Source organism: Prenolepis imparis, unplaced genomic scaffold (genome assembly GCF_030444845.1).
Source record: "Prenolepis imparis isolate NDT839.2.m4 unplaced genomic scaffold, iyPreImpa1.0 SCAF_10, whole genome shotgun sequence".
In the NCBI taxonomy this organism is placed as follows: Eukaryota; Metazoa; Arthropoda; class Insecta; order Hymenoptera; family Formicidae; genus Prenolepis; species Prenolepis imparis.
Genome location: NW_028141168.1, coordinates 14571518 through 14584515, shown reverse-complemented (window position 1 = coordinate 14584515; position 12998 = coordinate 14571518). Strand labels below are relative to the sequence as shown.

At 35.1% G+C, this 12998-nt stretch overlaps 3 protein-coding genes across 5 annotated transcripts; 1 reads left to right on the top strand and 2 right to left on the bottom strand.

Annotated features, from left to right (window-relative positions):
- Window positions 1-2: 2 nt before the first annotated feature.
- Window positions 3-4421, top strand: LOC145942214 (DNA replication licensing factor Mcm5). 2 transcript variants are annotated; one of them, XM_083048709.1, is made up of 9 exons: window positions 38-266; window positions 363-618; window positions 792-964; window positions 1052-1386; window positions 1489-1835; window positions 1927-2360; window positions 2472-2743; window positions 3020-3288; window positions 4293-4421. In XM_083048709.1, exons 1-8 carry the CDS (start codon window positions 115-117, stop codon window positions 3247-3249), a joined length of 2199 nt encoding a protein of 732 aa, XP_082904835.1. In that variant the 5' UTR covers window positions 38-114; the 3' UTR covers window positions 3250-3288; window positions 4293-4421. The 2 variants fall into 2 exon arrangements, with proteins under 2 accessions (XP_082904834.1, XP_082904835.1); XM_083048708.1 differs by lacking the exon at window positions 4293-4421 and having other exon boundaries at window positions 3-266; window positions 3020-4146.
- On the bottom strand, window positions 2188-5063 carry LOC145942218 (aldo-keto reductase family 1 member A1). Of its 2 annotated transcripts, XR_014426338.1 has the most exons (7): window positions 4923-5063; window positions 4642-4806; window positions 4344-4547; window positions 4142-4258; window positions 3677-4071; window positions 3186-3426; window positions 2188-2728 (listed from the first exon to the last, which is right to left on the bottom strand). XR_014426338.1 is itself a non-coding variant. In XM_083048720.1 (6 exons), the coding sequence occupies exons 1-6, from the start codon at window positions 4983-4985 to the stop codon at window positions 3381-3383; spliced, it is 990 nt and encodes a 329-aa protein (XP_082904846.1). In that variant the 5' UTR covers window positions 4986-5063; the 3' UTR covers window positions 2188-3380. The 2 variants fall into 2 exon arrangements, 1 of the variants encoding a protein (XP_082904846.1); XM_083048720.1 differs by having other exon boundaries at window positions 2188-3426.
- A 939-nt stretch (window positions 5064-6002) lies between these two features.
- Gcn2 (eukaryotic translation initiation factor 2 alpha kinase Gcn2) lies at window positions 6003-12976 on the bottom strand. Its single transcript, XM_083048077.1, has 14 exons — window positions 12759-12976; window positions 12444-12564; window positions 12177-12346; window positions 11805-12066; window positions 11166-11717; window positions 10661-11035; window positions 10041-10577; window positions 9650-9801; window positions 8965-9410; window positions 8605-8881; window positions 7996-8509; window positions 7375-7854; window positions 6395-7296; window positions 6003-6247 (listed from the first exon to the last, which is right to left on the bottom strand). The coding sequence occupies exons 2-14, from the start codon at window positions 12522-12524 to the stop codon at window positions 6121-6123; spliced, it is 4875 nt and encodes a 1624-aa protein (XP_082904203.1). The 5' UTR covers window positions 12525-12564; window positions 12759-12976; the 3' UTR covers window positions 6003-6120.
- Window positions 12977-12998: the final 22 nt, after the last annotated feature.

The following is a 12998-nucleotide window of genomic DNA, read 5'->3' as shown; positions in this document are numbered from 1 at the left end:
CTTGAAAGTTTCCCGCCGAAAGGCAAAGTTTTCCGCGACGCGACATACTTGTTGATTATTGTGATTGCATTTTTGCTCCGTCTTTCTAATTTAAACAAATACTCGCGTGACGACATGGAAGGCTTCGACGACCCGGGAGTGTTTTTCTCGGACAACTTTGCGGTTGACGACGCCGACGAGAATCGGGTAAATCTCCAGCACTCGAAGAAGAAGTTTAAGGAATTCATTCGACAGTTTCACGAGGGTAACTTCAACTACAAATATCGGTAAGTAAATTGTTTAAGGTGTTAATTCTTTTGATATCTTATGCTTACGCCTGATCCTTTTATATCGATCTAATGCATTTCATCTGGTACGATCAGGGATACTCTAAAACGTAATTACAATCTTGGTCAATACTGGCTGGAGATTAATTTGGAAGATCTGGCAGCTTTCGACGAGTCTCTCGCAGAGAAGATCCAAAAGCTCCCAACAGAGTATTTACCGATTCTAGAGGAGGCTGCGAAAGATGTTGCGGACGAACTTACATCACCGCGACCGGAAGGTGAAGAAAAAGTGGAAGATATTCAGGTGTTGTTATGCTCGGATGCTCATTCAACCTTGTTGAGAGGAATGAAGGTAAAATGAGATAGAATTCAATACGAAGAAGAAACATTAAAGTCCATATCTGTTATAAATTTAGACAGGAATAAATGAGATATAATATATTAATGATATATATTAAGCAGAGTGTTTAAAATACAAAATGTGCGATAGATATAATTAAATACAACAGTTCTTTACTATTACAGCCAGATATTGTTTCCAAGCTTGTTAAAATTCCTGGTATAATTGTTTCTGCATCTGGTATCAGAGCAAAGGCAACAAAAATTGCAATACAATGTCGCTCTTGCAAAGTTACTCAAGTCAATATTCCTATCAAGCCAGGTTTGGAAGGATACGCATTACCTAGGAAGTGTTCTACGTAAGTAGTATTCTTTTCACAAAGTATTTTGTTGCTTGTTTATATATAACATTTCTATATTGTAAATTTTCATCTATTTCTTACCAGGGAACAAGCAGGTCGACCAAGATGTCCTCTAGATCCTTTCTTTATAATGCCGGATAAATGCCGTTGCGTGGATTTTCAAGTATTAAAGCTTCAAGAGTTACCAGATCATATACCGCAGGGTGAAATGCCTAGGCATTTGCAATTATATTGCGATCGGTACTTATGCGACAGAATTGTGCCTGGTAATAGGGTTTTGATTCTTGGGATATATTCCATTAAAAAGGTATCTAAAACAGGCGGCAAAAGTGCAGGCAGAGAGAAGGCATTAGTAGGCGTTCGAGCTCCGTATATTCGAGTTCTTGGTATCACTGTAGATGGAGAAAATACAAACATTGGTAATAATATGGCATAATAATATAAATCTAAGAAGGAATAAAAAAATATCGATTAACGATTTGTGTGATTTTGATGATTTATCGTCGTGTTTCTTAACACAGGAACTCAGCCACCTGTGTCGTCCGAAGAAGAGGATCTTTTCACCCGTTTAGCGGCGGATCCTAATCTATATGAGAGAATCGCGAAGAGCATAGCTCCCAGTATTTTTGGTGCGGTAGACATCAAGAAAGCTATCGCGTGTTTATTATTCGGTGGATCCAGAAAACTGATGCCGGACGGTTTATGTAGGAGAGGTGATATCAACGTCTTGATGCTGGGTGATCCAGGTACTGCCAAATCGCAGTTATTGAAATTTGTTGAAAAAGTCGCCCCTATAGCTGTTTATACATCGGGAAAGGGTAGCTCCGCGGCTGGTTTGACAGCGTCCGTATCGAGAGATCCAGTGACTGTAAGTTTGCATTTTTGTTAAGAATAAAACTTTCTCAAATACAGCGAAAAAAATTACTTTCTAATACGGTGACAAATATCGCCGCTTTCAGAGAAATTTCGTCATGGAGGGCGGTGCAATGGTGCTCGCGGATGGTGGGATTGTCTGCATAGACGAGTTCGACAAGATGAAGGAGGACGATAGAGTGGCGATACACGAGGCTATGGAGCAACAAACGATCTCTATAGCGAAAGCGGGGATAACGACGACTCTAAATACGCGTTGCTCTGTGTTAGCGGCAGCAAATTCGGTCTTTGGTCGTTGGGACGATATCAAAGGAGAAGAGAACATAGATTTCATGCCGACGATACTGTCCCGTTTCGATACGATATTTATTGTTAAAGATGAGCACGAACACAACAGAGACATAACACTGGCCAAACACGTTATGAACATTCATTGTAATGCTGGTCAGATCACAGAACAATCGGTAGAGGGGGAGATACCTGTACACATTCTCAAGAAATATATTAATTATTGCAGAACGTAAGTTTGCCACATGTCTTATCGTTTAATCGTACAAACATATATATAAACTTTAGATAAAATGTACCATGTGTTTCTATTATTATTATTTTTTTTTTTCTTGTAATATAGTCGTTGTGGTCCAAGACTCAGCGCAGAGGCGGGAGAAAAATTAAAAAATCGTTACGTAATGATGAGAACTGGTACAAGAGAACATGAGAAAGATTCTGAGAAAAGATTGTCTATACCTATAACAGTCCGGCAGCTTGAGGCTGTCATACGAATCTCCGAAGCACTGGCCAAAATGCAGATGCAACCCTTTGCTATTGAACTTCACGTTAACGAAGCTCTAAGGCTCTTCCAAGTGTCTACGTTAGAAGCAGCAATGTCTGGATCATTAGCAGGTATGTTACAAATTGATAAAATCAAAAGAAGATTAATATTACATTATCTTGCTCAGATAAGAAATATTGCTTCACTTTCTTTTTCCGTTTGAGCTGTATATTTAGAGCTATATAAAATATAAACTTTGAAAATATAAAATTTGAATAATTTCTAGTTTATGTATATTTTCAATTACAAATATATCATAAATTATATTTTATATATATATAGCTCAAAGAAAATACAATAACTACTTTGCGTATGTAAATATTATTTATATTACATGTGTATCGTAGGAGCCGAAGGATTTACCTCAGAAGAGGATCATGAAATATTGTCGCGCATCGAAAAACAATTGAAAAGCAGATTTCCTATCGGACATCAAGTGTCTGAGCAAAATATAGTGAAAGATTTTCTTAAACAATCATTTCCGGAACGTGCTATTTACAAAGTCATACATACAATGATACGTCGTGGTGAACTGCAGCATCGTTTGCAACGTAAAATGTTGTACAGATTGCATTGAAGAGAACAAAACGACGAAAACGTTTTTAATGTATAATGCGTACGTATAACGTTATACTTTTGTTGCGTATGTTACATAATTCCTTTTCAACTATTTTAATAAAAAACTAATGACCGTGTGTTAATTTACAATTATGGAAGTTCGTTCTTAAATGGATATTGAGGATGATCTTGAACTCTGAAACAGATAATAATTTATTACATACAATATATTTATATAGCTGTGCAAAATTTAATAAATTATACATTTCTTTTTCGAAGAATATTTTTAAAAACTGACAAAGTTTAGAGTTTTATACCATTTCTAAATATTATATTATACGTATGATTTTTATATATATTATAGAATATTTGGATTTTCTTTTTAAATACACATTTGCCAAATAATATATATATCTCTCTAAAATAATATCTATATTTTAACTTACCCTTTAAAGAATAAGAAGTTAAAAATTCTCCCATTAGCACCTTTATCTAAACTACTCAAGACTTTCATATCATCCTCTGTTAAGGCAAAATCGAATAAATCCATATTTGACTTGATTCTTTCGGGAGACGAGCTCTTAGGAATAATTACGATGCCCAGTTGCAGTAAATAACGTAATAAGATTTGCGCCGTTGTCTTTTTTTGTCTCGCGGCGATGTCTTGTATAATCGGATGGGTCAATAAGTCGGGAGATTTTTCTAAAGTGTATTTATATTTTGTCTTAAAGTGCGTCTTTGCAGCTGGAGAGCCCAACGGACTGTAACCAGTTATAATAATATTGTGCTTTTTGCACAAATCTCGAATTGATCTCTGCTGCATATACGCATGTAATTCCACCTGTTAAATCACATTTTTTTAAAATTTATTGAACAGACGAATTTTTATAGAAATAAAAGGTATGCCTTACCTGTAGATTACTTGGTTTAATCTGTGCGTTTTCCCATATAGTCGTAATTTGCTCCTCGTTAAAGTTGCTCAAACCTATGGATCTAGTATGCCCTGATTTAACTTGTTCCTCCATTTCCTGCAAAATAATAATCTCGATTTCTCTTTTTCAGAAATCTATAACGTAACATAATATTTTAGATCAATTGATCTTAGACACACACCTTCCATACTGACACAGGATCCGTATCAAAGTCTAGTATGTAACTTCCATCTTCATGGGTCGCTGCAGCGCCGGTCTTTTCGTCAAACTTAAATGTAAATGGCAAATGAACAAGGTACATGTCTAAGTAATCCAATCCGAGCTTCTCCAATGACAACTTGATGAATTTTTCCACGTCGGACGGTCGATTGCCATAGTGAGGCAACTGAAAGCATTACAAGGCAACTGTCGGAATAAAACAATGCGACCAGCATTGTAATATATTAATATTTGATATCGAATTCTCACCGATACGTTACCTTCGTCGTGATAAAAAGTTCCTCTCTAGAACCACCTTCTTCAAACCATTTTTTTAAGGCTTTCCCGATCGCCTCTTCATTATTATAATTTGACGCTGTATCGATATGCCTGTAGCCGCATTCCAAAGCGGTGCTCACAGCAGTTTCGATCTCTTCCGGTTTAGCCTGAGAAGAGGGAAAGTTACATATATAATAATGAATTTAGCGATATAGTGCTAGAAAATAATTAATGATACACGCATCGTTACTTTATTATAAATCATATTCTGATATCATCTTACCTGCCATGTTCCAAGTCCCACTGTCGGCATATCATATCCTGACAGCAACCGTACAGAATGCATGCTTGTCAAAATTATTTCGTCGATGTTCTCTATTGCAATAAAACACGATTGGTATTAAATGCATTAAAGCGGTACACCGTCCATTTAGAAAACTTTACGATATCTCTGCCGACTCTTTTTGATTAAGTTTCGATGTCGGAGATAAATGTGTTACTCTAGAATAGGCCGTTTTCTAAAATTAGAATAGTCGTATATTCTAGCGGAAAACGCACGCATGTCTCCAAGATACCCGCGCGTCGTTGTCATATATAGTAAAGTCGTATTGATTCGAGAAGGGTTGTGCGAGTAATAATGGATTTAAATAGGAAGCAACATATGCTCGTGGCTTTCATTAAGGAGAAATAAAAAAAAGAGATTAATACGAATAAAATATATCTACAATATATATATAATCCTAGAAATCTATTGCATTCTGTATTATTATGGATTGTAATAATCAGCAACTAAATAACTCAAACTGTTCAACTTGACATTAATCGTCCAATATCTCGTTCAATTTTTAATATTTGTTTCTTCCAAGATTGATATTTGAAATAATGAGCTAAAACAAACGACTTTGTAAAATTGAACATTGAAAATATGGCGATAAAAGAGATATGTATATGTGTAAAATATATAATTTGTAAATTATATATATATATATATATTCGTATATGTCAAAAAATTACGGTATTCATATTCATATATAAATCAAATTCTGAGAAAAATTATTTCCGTGCCATAAGTTTAATCTTAGAAATTATTCCTCATATATGGTAAAGAATAAAATACTTTTTTATAGAAAAATATACCCCGAGATTACGCATATTTCTCCTAAATATATTTTCATCCTATAATAATACCTGACTGAAACAAAAATAATTATGCTTGATTTTTGTATAAGTTTTATGTCGCTCCTGCATTTAAGCTTCGAATTAAAATCTATATACATTTTAAATTGTTATACATGTCTTAATTATAAGACATATAATTTTATTTATTAAACGTTTTACACTTACAAATATATATAATGTAGTACAAAAAATGCTTAAGTATTTAGTCTTACATGGATAACATACATTCTAATCATTCATCATCTCAATGATTTCATATGATTACTATAAAAAAATATATTCTTCGATTTCGATAATATCACTTATAAGAGGGTCACGTATGCACTATCTATTAAACTATAAAGTATCTCTACAGGCTTTGATTTTTCATTCCGCAATTCCTTCATTTTCTCACATATGTCTTTAATATACTTCTTATGCCGTGGATGTCTGTAAAAAATATATATATTTGTTTACATATAATATATTTATATATTATATTTAAGATTTTACACACAAACACCTTGTTAACACAATATTTATTCGTTATTTACATAGTATATAAAAAAAAAATATATATATATATTAATTACTCACTTGTCTATCACGATTTGAATACTTTTTTGAAATATCTGTTCTTCCTCGTCGATTTCAAGAAAACTGATTATCGTTCTTATTACGGACATTTCCAAAAAGAGTGCAAAGATTTGTACAGGAACTTTATGCGATATTCTTTGCAAGTAGGATGACATTTGTGCTAGTATGGTATTTTTAAAATTTCTTCTACCGCTTCCGGATAGTTTGTCACGCTCGGAAAGAATGAAATTGATATTAGCATTGACCGGATTACTCGGTGCTATCGATATATCATTCGCGCTCACTTTACTCTCAGATCTATTTAATATCGGCAATGTGGCTTCCGACTGTCGTTGCAAGTATTCGGCGATGTCCTGTATCGTGTTCCACTTCTTCTCTTGGAATCGATCTCTCTCCCACGTTTGCACCCTTAAAGTGCCGTTTCTTAACAATACTATATGACTTATAGAATTTTCTCGGCAGTACTCTAATATTTCTTCCATAGTACATAGATCCAGTATCGTTACTTTCAATCCTAATGACCAGATTTCTCGCAGTACATTAATAATCTCTCTTTCCCTTCTTCCCTCGCTTTCTGGACTCTCGCAACAGACGGCCACGTCGATGCAGCCGCATCTATTCTCACCATTCAGATTCTCGCACGCTTCGGTAACGGCGGATACCAATTTGTCCAATGATATACTGATACCGACGCCGTATTGCTTCGTTTCCTTATTCGCCGTTCTGATGCGTTCTAAGACCTTTCTGAATGACATCAGCATCTTGTCATATCGACCACCCGCGGCTATGACATCCTGACCACCTCGCTTTCGTCTATGTTTTAATTCGCAAGTTATCTGATATATCATACCGCTATATTGTTGTACGTTATACGTTAATAAAGGTACGATGGTAATAGGCCACTGTAACGAGATACAAATTTATGCGAACACAGTTGACGCAAATTGTGTATAAACATGTATATATATATATTGTATTACCTTGACACCCAAATCTTCTATGTTAGATATTACAGCCTCTATATCTTTCAGGCCTTCTTTAGCTAAGCCCGCGACATCCCCTTTTCTTTTCGTTATTGTTCTTAAGACACTGGAGATCTTCGCAACGGAGCTTTCCGTTTCGAGTAAATTAAAAAGCGTTTCCATAGCTTGATCGGTAAGGCACAAGCTTATCAAATGCGTTTGTACTTGGAATTTCGTTAATTTTCCATCGCGAGCGTCCTGCAGTATGGAATATATATCCTGATACTTGTCCTTCTCCACGCCGCAGTACATCAGTACGGCTTGCAACAGTGACGTGTGATTCAAACGCACAATGAAATTATATTCCCGGATCTGCGGTAATTCGTTAAAGATCTCCCATATAATGAAAATCAGTTCAGCCTCGGTCATTAAGTTGTCTGTAGGACTAATGATGTCGAAAGCGCATTCATACAATTCTCTCGGATGAAATCCTCGAACCTAACAATAATTTGCGATTATTCATGTATAGGTTTCATTATTCTTATTCGTAAATTTATTTCGCTAAACGCATCGTTTTAGATACCATGAGATTAAATCTCAAAAAGACTACTTATAAGATCTCTCAAGATGTATACATACCTTTTTATCTCTGAAGACACGTTCAATAGCGTATCGTCGAATGTGCGAAATATTATTCCACACAATGTATCGTGCGAAGGGAGTACGAAGATCGTGCGGAATAGAAACGATGCTACCGGTTCGCGTCATCAGTTTCACGCTGTGCTCGGTGAAGTTGGAATGCTGAACGGTTTTGGGCATCAGCAACGGAGTCGTGAGACATATCCCGCCGTGCTTTTGAAATATCTCGACGATCTTTTGCTTCACGTTTTCCTGCAGAACTTGCTTTTTTGAGGAAAGAACGCTTCCCCTAGCGGGCAAATTCATGTCATAAGTAATATCATCGGCCGGCACAACGTCTTGCGTGAAACACGATGCCACTAAATATTTGTATGCTTTACTTTGACTATTGGATAGCGTATGGCGCACCATCTCTTGCAATTCCGTCTCTTCTAACAGAGGTGGCGGCAAATACGCGGAGGAGAGCAGTTCTTGAGCGGTGGGACGTTGACTTGGATCGTGATTCAGCAGCCAGCTGACGATAAAAAGAACTAGTTTAGTCGTCGCGTCGTTTCCTCGACAATTTAAAGCGAATTTATCTATATTCTTCTGTCAAATTTAATCTTTTACCGTATAATATGAACTTGATGTGGCCTATCTGCTTCCACTATGTCGGAAGGAAAGACGATCTCTTTGGAGCGCAGGTTCAATAAAACCTTTACGCGTTCCATTCCGGTGGTTAACGACTTGTTCGTCATTTCGAAGAAGATGATTCCCAAACTGTAGATATCCACCTTTTGATTGTAGATCGCTTTGGCAGTTTTCGCAGAAAGTTCAGGAGCTACGTATAAAGCTGTACCGACTTGACCGGTAAGAGATCCCAATTCCTCTATGTCAAAACTTCCACCTAGAGATGATATAAATTGTATAAGACATGTGTAAAGTTGATTAATTTGTCATTAATAAAGAGCTATACAGAGATACTCGTACCTTTCTCGAATTGTGACTCTTTGTCAGCATCAATGGTCTGGACTAAGGTCGATAATATATTAGTCGTGGCTAATCCAAAATCTCCTATCTTGACGTAATCATTACTATCGAGAAAGATGTTTACGGGTTTCAAATCTCTATGTATCATACCCTGTTGATGAATATGCGCTAAACCTTCTACAATTTCTCGAAATAATCTCCAGACGCGTTCCTCGTCTTCGTATAAACCATTATCTATGGCAGTTCTCAATGTACTTTTCTCACAAAATTCCATTTGTATGTACATAAATTGTATTTCTTTTACGGTTACGTCTTCATTAGTGGATTCAATGTCTTTAGCATCATTTTTTGAAACATCCGGCGTTACTGCGGATTTTTGTGATATACCATCTCTCTCAAACTCGATACTATCAGAAGACTCATCAATATATAGTAAGGTTCGCATTCTGTGAAAGATATAACTTGTATTAATGTTTTTTTAAAAAACAAATTTTTTTGTACAATATATTGTTTTTTTAAAATATATAAATATATACAAAACAAAGAACCAATAAGTTAAATCAAAATATTAATTATAGAATTTTATGATTTTAGAAAATAATATTTATGATATTTAATGATATTAAAATAATGAAAATTTAATGATATTTATTTTCTATATATTTTAGAAAAAAAGCTGTCTTACAAAAAGCAATGTTCTCCGCTATCAGAATCGATTGAGGTATCGCTGTTATCATCATCACTATCAGCAACATTTGCTCGAGATTCGTACGATATATTCCATTCAACGTCGCGTAAAGGTGGAGCAAACTTTTCTATTTCATCACTTTCCAGTTGCTAAAAAAAATTCAAATTACATTTATACAGCACAAGTTTGATATTACTAATTTAATTAAATTAATATTAATTTAATATTAATTTCAAATTTATTAATTTAATTTAATATTATAATTATTTAATATTAATATTAATTTCAAAATTTTTATAAGTTTAACTATAAGTAAGAACTATAAAGTAAGACATCGTTGTAACTTTATTTTTGATAAGAGCAATGTTATTATGGATAGTATACTTACATTGACTATGTCTATTTTGTCCTGTGTAGTGGCCGTTCTATCCGAAGATGAGGTAACTGGTGTAATCTGATTATGTCTGACGGAATCGTCCAGGGTAGCACTTTCGATCCATGAATTATAATAACGTACCACATTCTCGTGATTCATTCTAGAGAGCAATTTCACTTCGCGTGTAATCTTCTTATTCAGTTGTTTATTTTTCGGATTCAGTTCTATTCGTTTGATAGCATAGATCCCACCGTCTAATTTATTTCGCACCTTCAGGACGTCGCCAAAGGCTCCTTTTCCCAACCATTTTAAAACTTCAAATTCGTTTTGTATTCGCGATTGTCCATCCATCGATGGCAAATGCAATCGAATATCGTTATCCGGCTCTTCCGGCTCTAAATCTTTCTCTTTTTCATCGTGGACTGGTGCTGGAGATAAACCTCGTTCTAACGGCGTTCTTATAAAACTATGCTGATATAATTGTTCTGCGGACCAACGCATCCTCTCATCGCTGATAAGACACTTTGAAATAAAATCTCTCAGGTGAAGCTGGAAAAAAAATTATTTAATTCAGGATGACATATATATCTATCGGTTGTCACTATTACATACATTGCACAAAGAATATCTACCTGTGAGATTTCTGTTAAATCGATTTCATCTCCAGATATAATAGTTCCTTTTAACAATGAAAGCAATAATATTCCAAATCTGTATATATCTGCCTTTTTGCCTCCTCGGCCTTGAATTGTTGGAAAATCGTGTTCAGCCTTTGCTAAGGAGTTTGAATGATACATGTCCGATAATCTCTTATCTAAAGAGTAATCGGATAATCTTACAACACCCATGCGGTCTATATAAACACTGGTGTCGCGTAAATCTTTATGTACCACATTATTTTCGTGAAGATATCGTAACGCCTCTAGAACACCAGTTGCTAAATATCTCAATGTATCGATGTCGATTGGAATGTTTGCCATCAAGAAGACCGAGCATGTGGTTCCAACCTACTTTTACACACAATCGATATTACAATTGAGAAAACTATATTCTTATAGCTTTGTAAAAAATATATGCATATTGTATATACACATGTACACTATTGGAAAATATATATATATATATTTTTTTACATACCACAAATTCTTGTAGTACGTAAATTACTATATTGTTGTTAGTTTGTAGATATTTCATATTTAAATAATGTACAAGATTCGGGTGATGCAGTTTGTACAAATGATTGAGTTCTTGTTCCAAGCTGGCGATTTGTTTCATGGCGTGTTGTATATCGATAGCTTCTTGAGTAGGATTACGTTCATTCGACACTGCGCATTTTAATGTCCACTCTGTGATAGCCAATAATTCTCCAGTGGTCATATCCACGCCGGCGTATACCACAGAACCTTTCGCACTGTGACCCAAGCATTTTCCTCGATGTACTTGCCTCTCGCCTTTGTTGCTGTCAAAATGTATGAGCTTGGTACCCCTATGCTCGCATAGCGATCCTTCGGAACTCTCCGACGTGCTAACGCATCTGCGTCTAAAGCGACTTGTCCCTCTTTCGTGCGGAGATGATGGTATGGATCTAAATACAGTATCGGAGTCTGTGGCTAGTCGAATTGTTTCTTTCCGATCACGTATTTCAGCTTTTAGAGCTTCTTGACGTTTCTGTATGGCATCTTGCAATATCTAGTAATAAAATAAATTAAATGAATTTGTAACGTGTATATATCAATACACGTACACATATATACACACAGAAATGTAAATTCAAACCTGTCTTTCTTTATCTTCTTTCATTTGTTTTTCCTGCATCTCATACTCTATTCTCTCCCGCTTTCTTGATACCATTTCTTCATAAAAACTACTATAACCTGGTTTATTATGCTCATGCAAGTATTTTTGAACATGTTGACTTAATTCAAAGATCATAACTTCTCCCTTTATTTTTTCTGCCAAGTCCTCAAGCTCAGATGATAAAATTGCCACTTGTTGATGAGACAAACCTCTGCTATCTTGTAATTGAATAGTTGGTATTCTAAAATATCATAATAAATTATATATAAATGGAGGGGAGGGACAGAATGTAAATTTATATTTGGAAATAAATTGTTATTGTTATTTGGAAGATCAATATATAAAACTTACTCATCAGGATATTTGTCGCTGCATATAATGTGCAAATCTATTTGTGCATAGACTTCCGCTGGTCCAGACATACCTTTTTGCGGTGTCAAGGTAACAACAATGTCCAGGGGTTGCCATTTTTTTTTATTCTTATTCTTCCTCAAATCACGTAATTCATCACCAAAAATGGACTGTTATAAACGATAATATAGTCATTAAAGAAAAAAAATACAATGTAGATTGGAAAAAGTATAGATTTGCATTAGACAGTCTTTAAATATATTTTACCTTCAAAACTTGTAATTCATTTTGCTGCCGAACCTTACACGATTCAATACGAGACATCTTGCAATGCTGCTGTTCACCCATTTTACACAGATTAGTGAGTTTTAGAATTCAACAGAAGAATCTGAAAAGAATCCCATATTTAATCTCATATAGTATATATATATATATATATATATAATATTTCAGTATTATATATTTCGAGGATAAGTTTGACATAAAGCGAGATGCTGCATAGAGTACACGATACATTTTATAAAAGCACGTGTAAAAAAAAAATGCGCAAGTGATTAAAATGGAAAAATTCTGCTTCTTTACCTGAATTCGTCACGTGCAACTACATTGCGGTACGTTTTGTGATACGCAAACGTTTGCTTTAAAGTAACTTTATTTTGCTTCGAGTTCGACGAGCTTTTTCCTCTACAAATCAAATCACACACAACCACATTTGATCACATCGATACGATCTATGCAACACGCCGAATACACTTGTGCACGTATGTGTTCACAGCTGTATAAAACCCTGTAGGTGCCTTTTCATGCTGACGCTCGACGCTC

Coding starts and splice junctions, on each gene's coding strand:
- LOC145942218 (XM_083048720.1), bottom strand. CDS start 4,985: ATGCATTCTGTACGGTTGCTGTCAGGATATGATATGCCGACAGTGGGA. Junction 4,072..4,141: donor TTAAACCAAGTAATCTACAG/GTAAGGCATACC, acceptor GTGATTTAACAG/GTGGAATTACATGCGTATAT. Junction 3,427..3,676: donor AACTTCTTATTCTTTAAAGG/GTAAGTTAAAAT, acceptor TATCTGTTTCAG/AGTTCAAGATCATCCTCAAT.
- LOC145942214 (XM_083048709.1), top strand. CDS start 115: ATGGAAGGCTTCGACGACCCGGGAGTGTTTTTCTCGGACAACTTTGCG. Junction 1,387..1,488: donor TGGAGAAAATACAAACATTG/GTAATAATATGG, acceptor TTCTTAACACAG/GAACTCAGCCACCTGTGTCG. Junction 1,836..1,926: donor TATCGAGAGATCCAGTGACT/GTAAGTTTGCAT, acceptor CGCCGCTTTCAG/AGAAATTTCGTCATGGAGGG.
- Gcn2 (XM_083048077.1), bottom strand. CDS start 12,524: ATGGGTGAACAGCAGCATTGCAAGATGTCTCGTATTGAATCGTGTAAG. Junction 9,802..10,040: donor ACAAAATAGACATAGTCAAT/GTAAGTATACTA, acceptor AATTTTTTTTAG/CAACTGGAAAGTGATGAAAT. Junction 6,248..6,394: donor ATTCAAATCGTGATAGACAA/GTGAGTAATTAA, acceptor TATTTTTTACAG/ACATCCACGGCATAAGAAGT.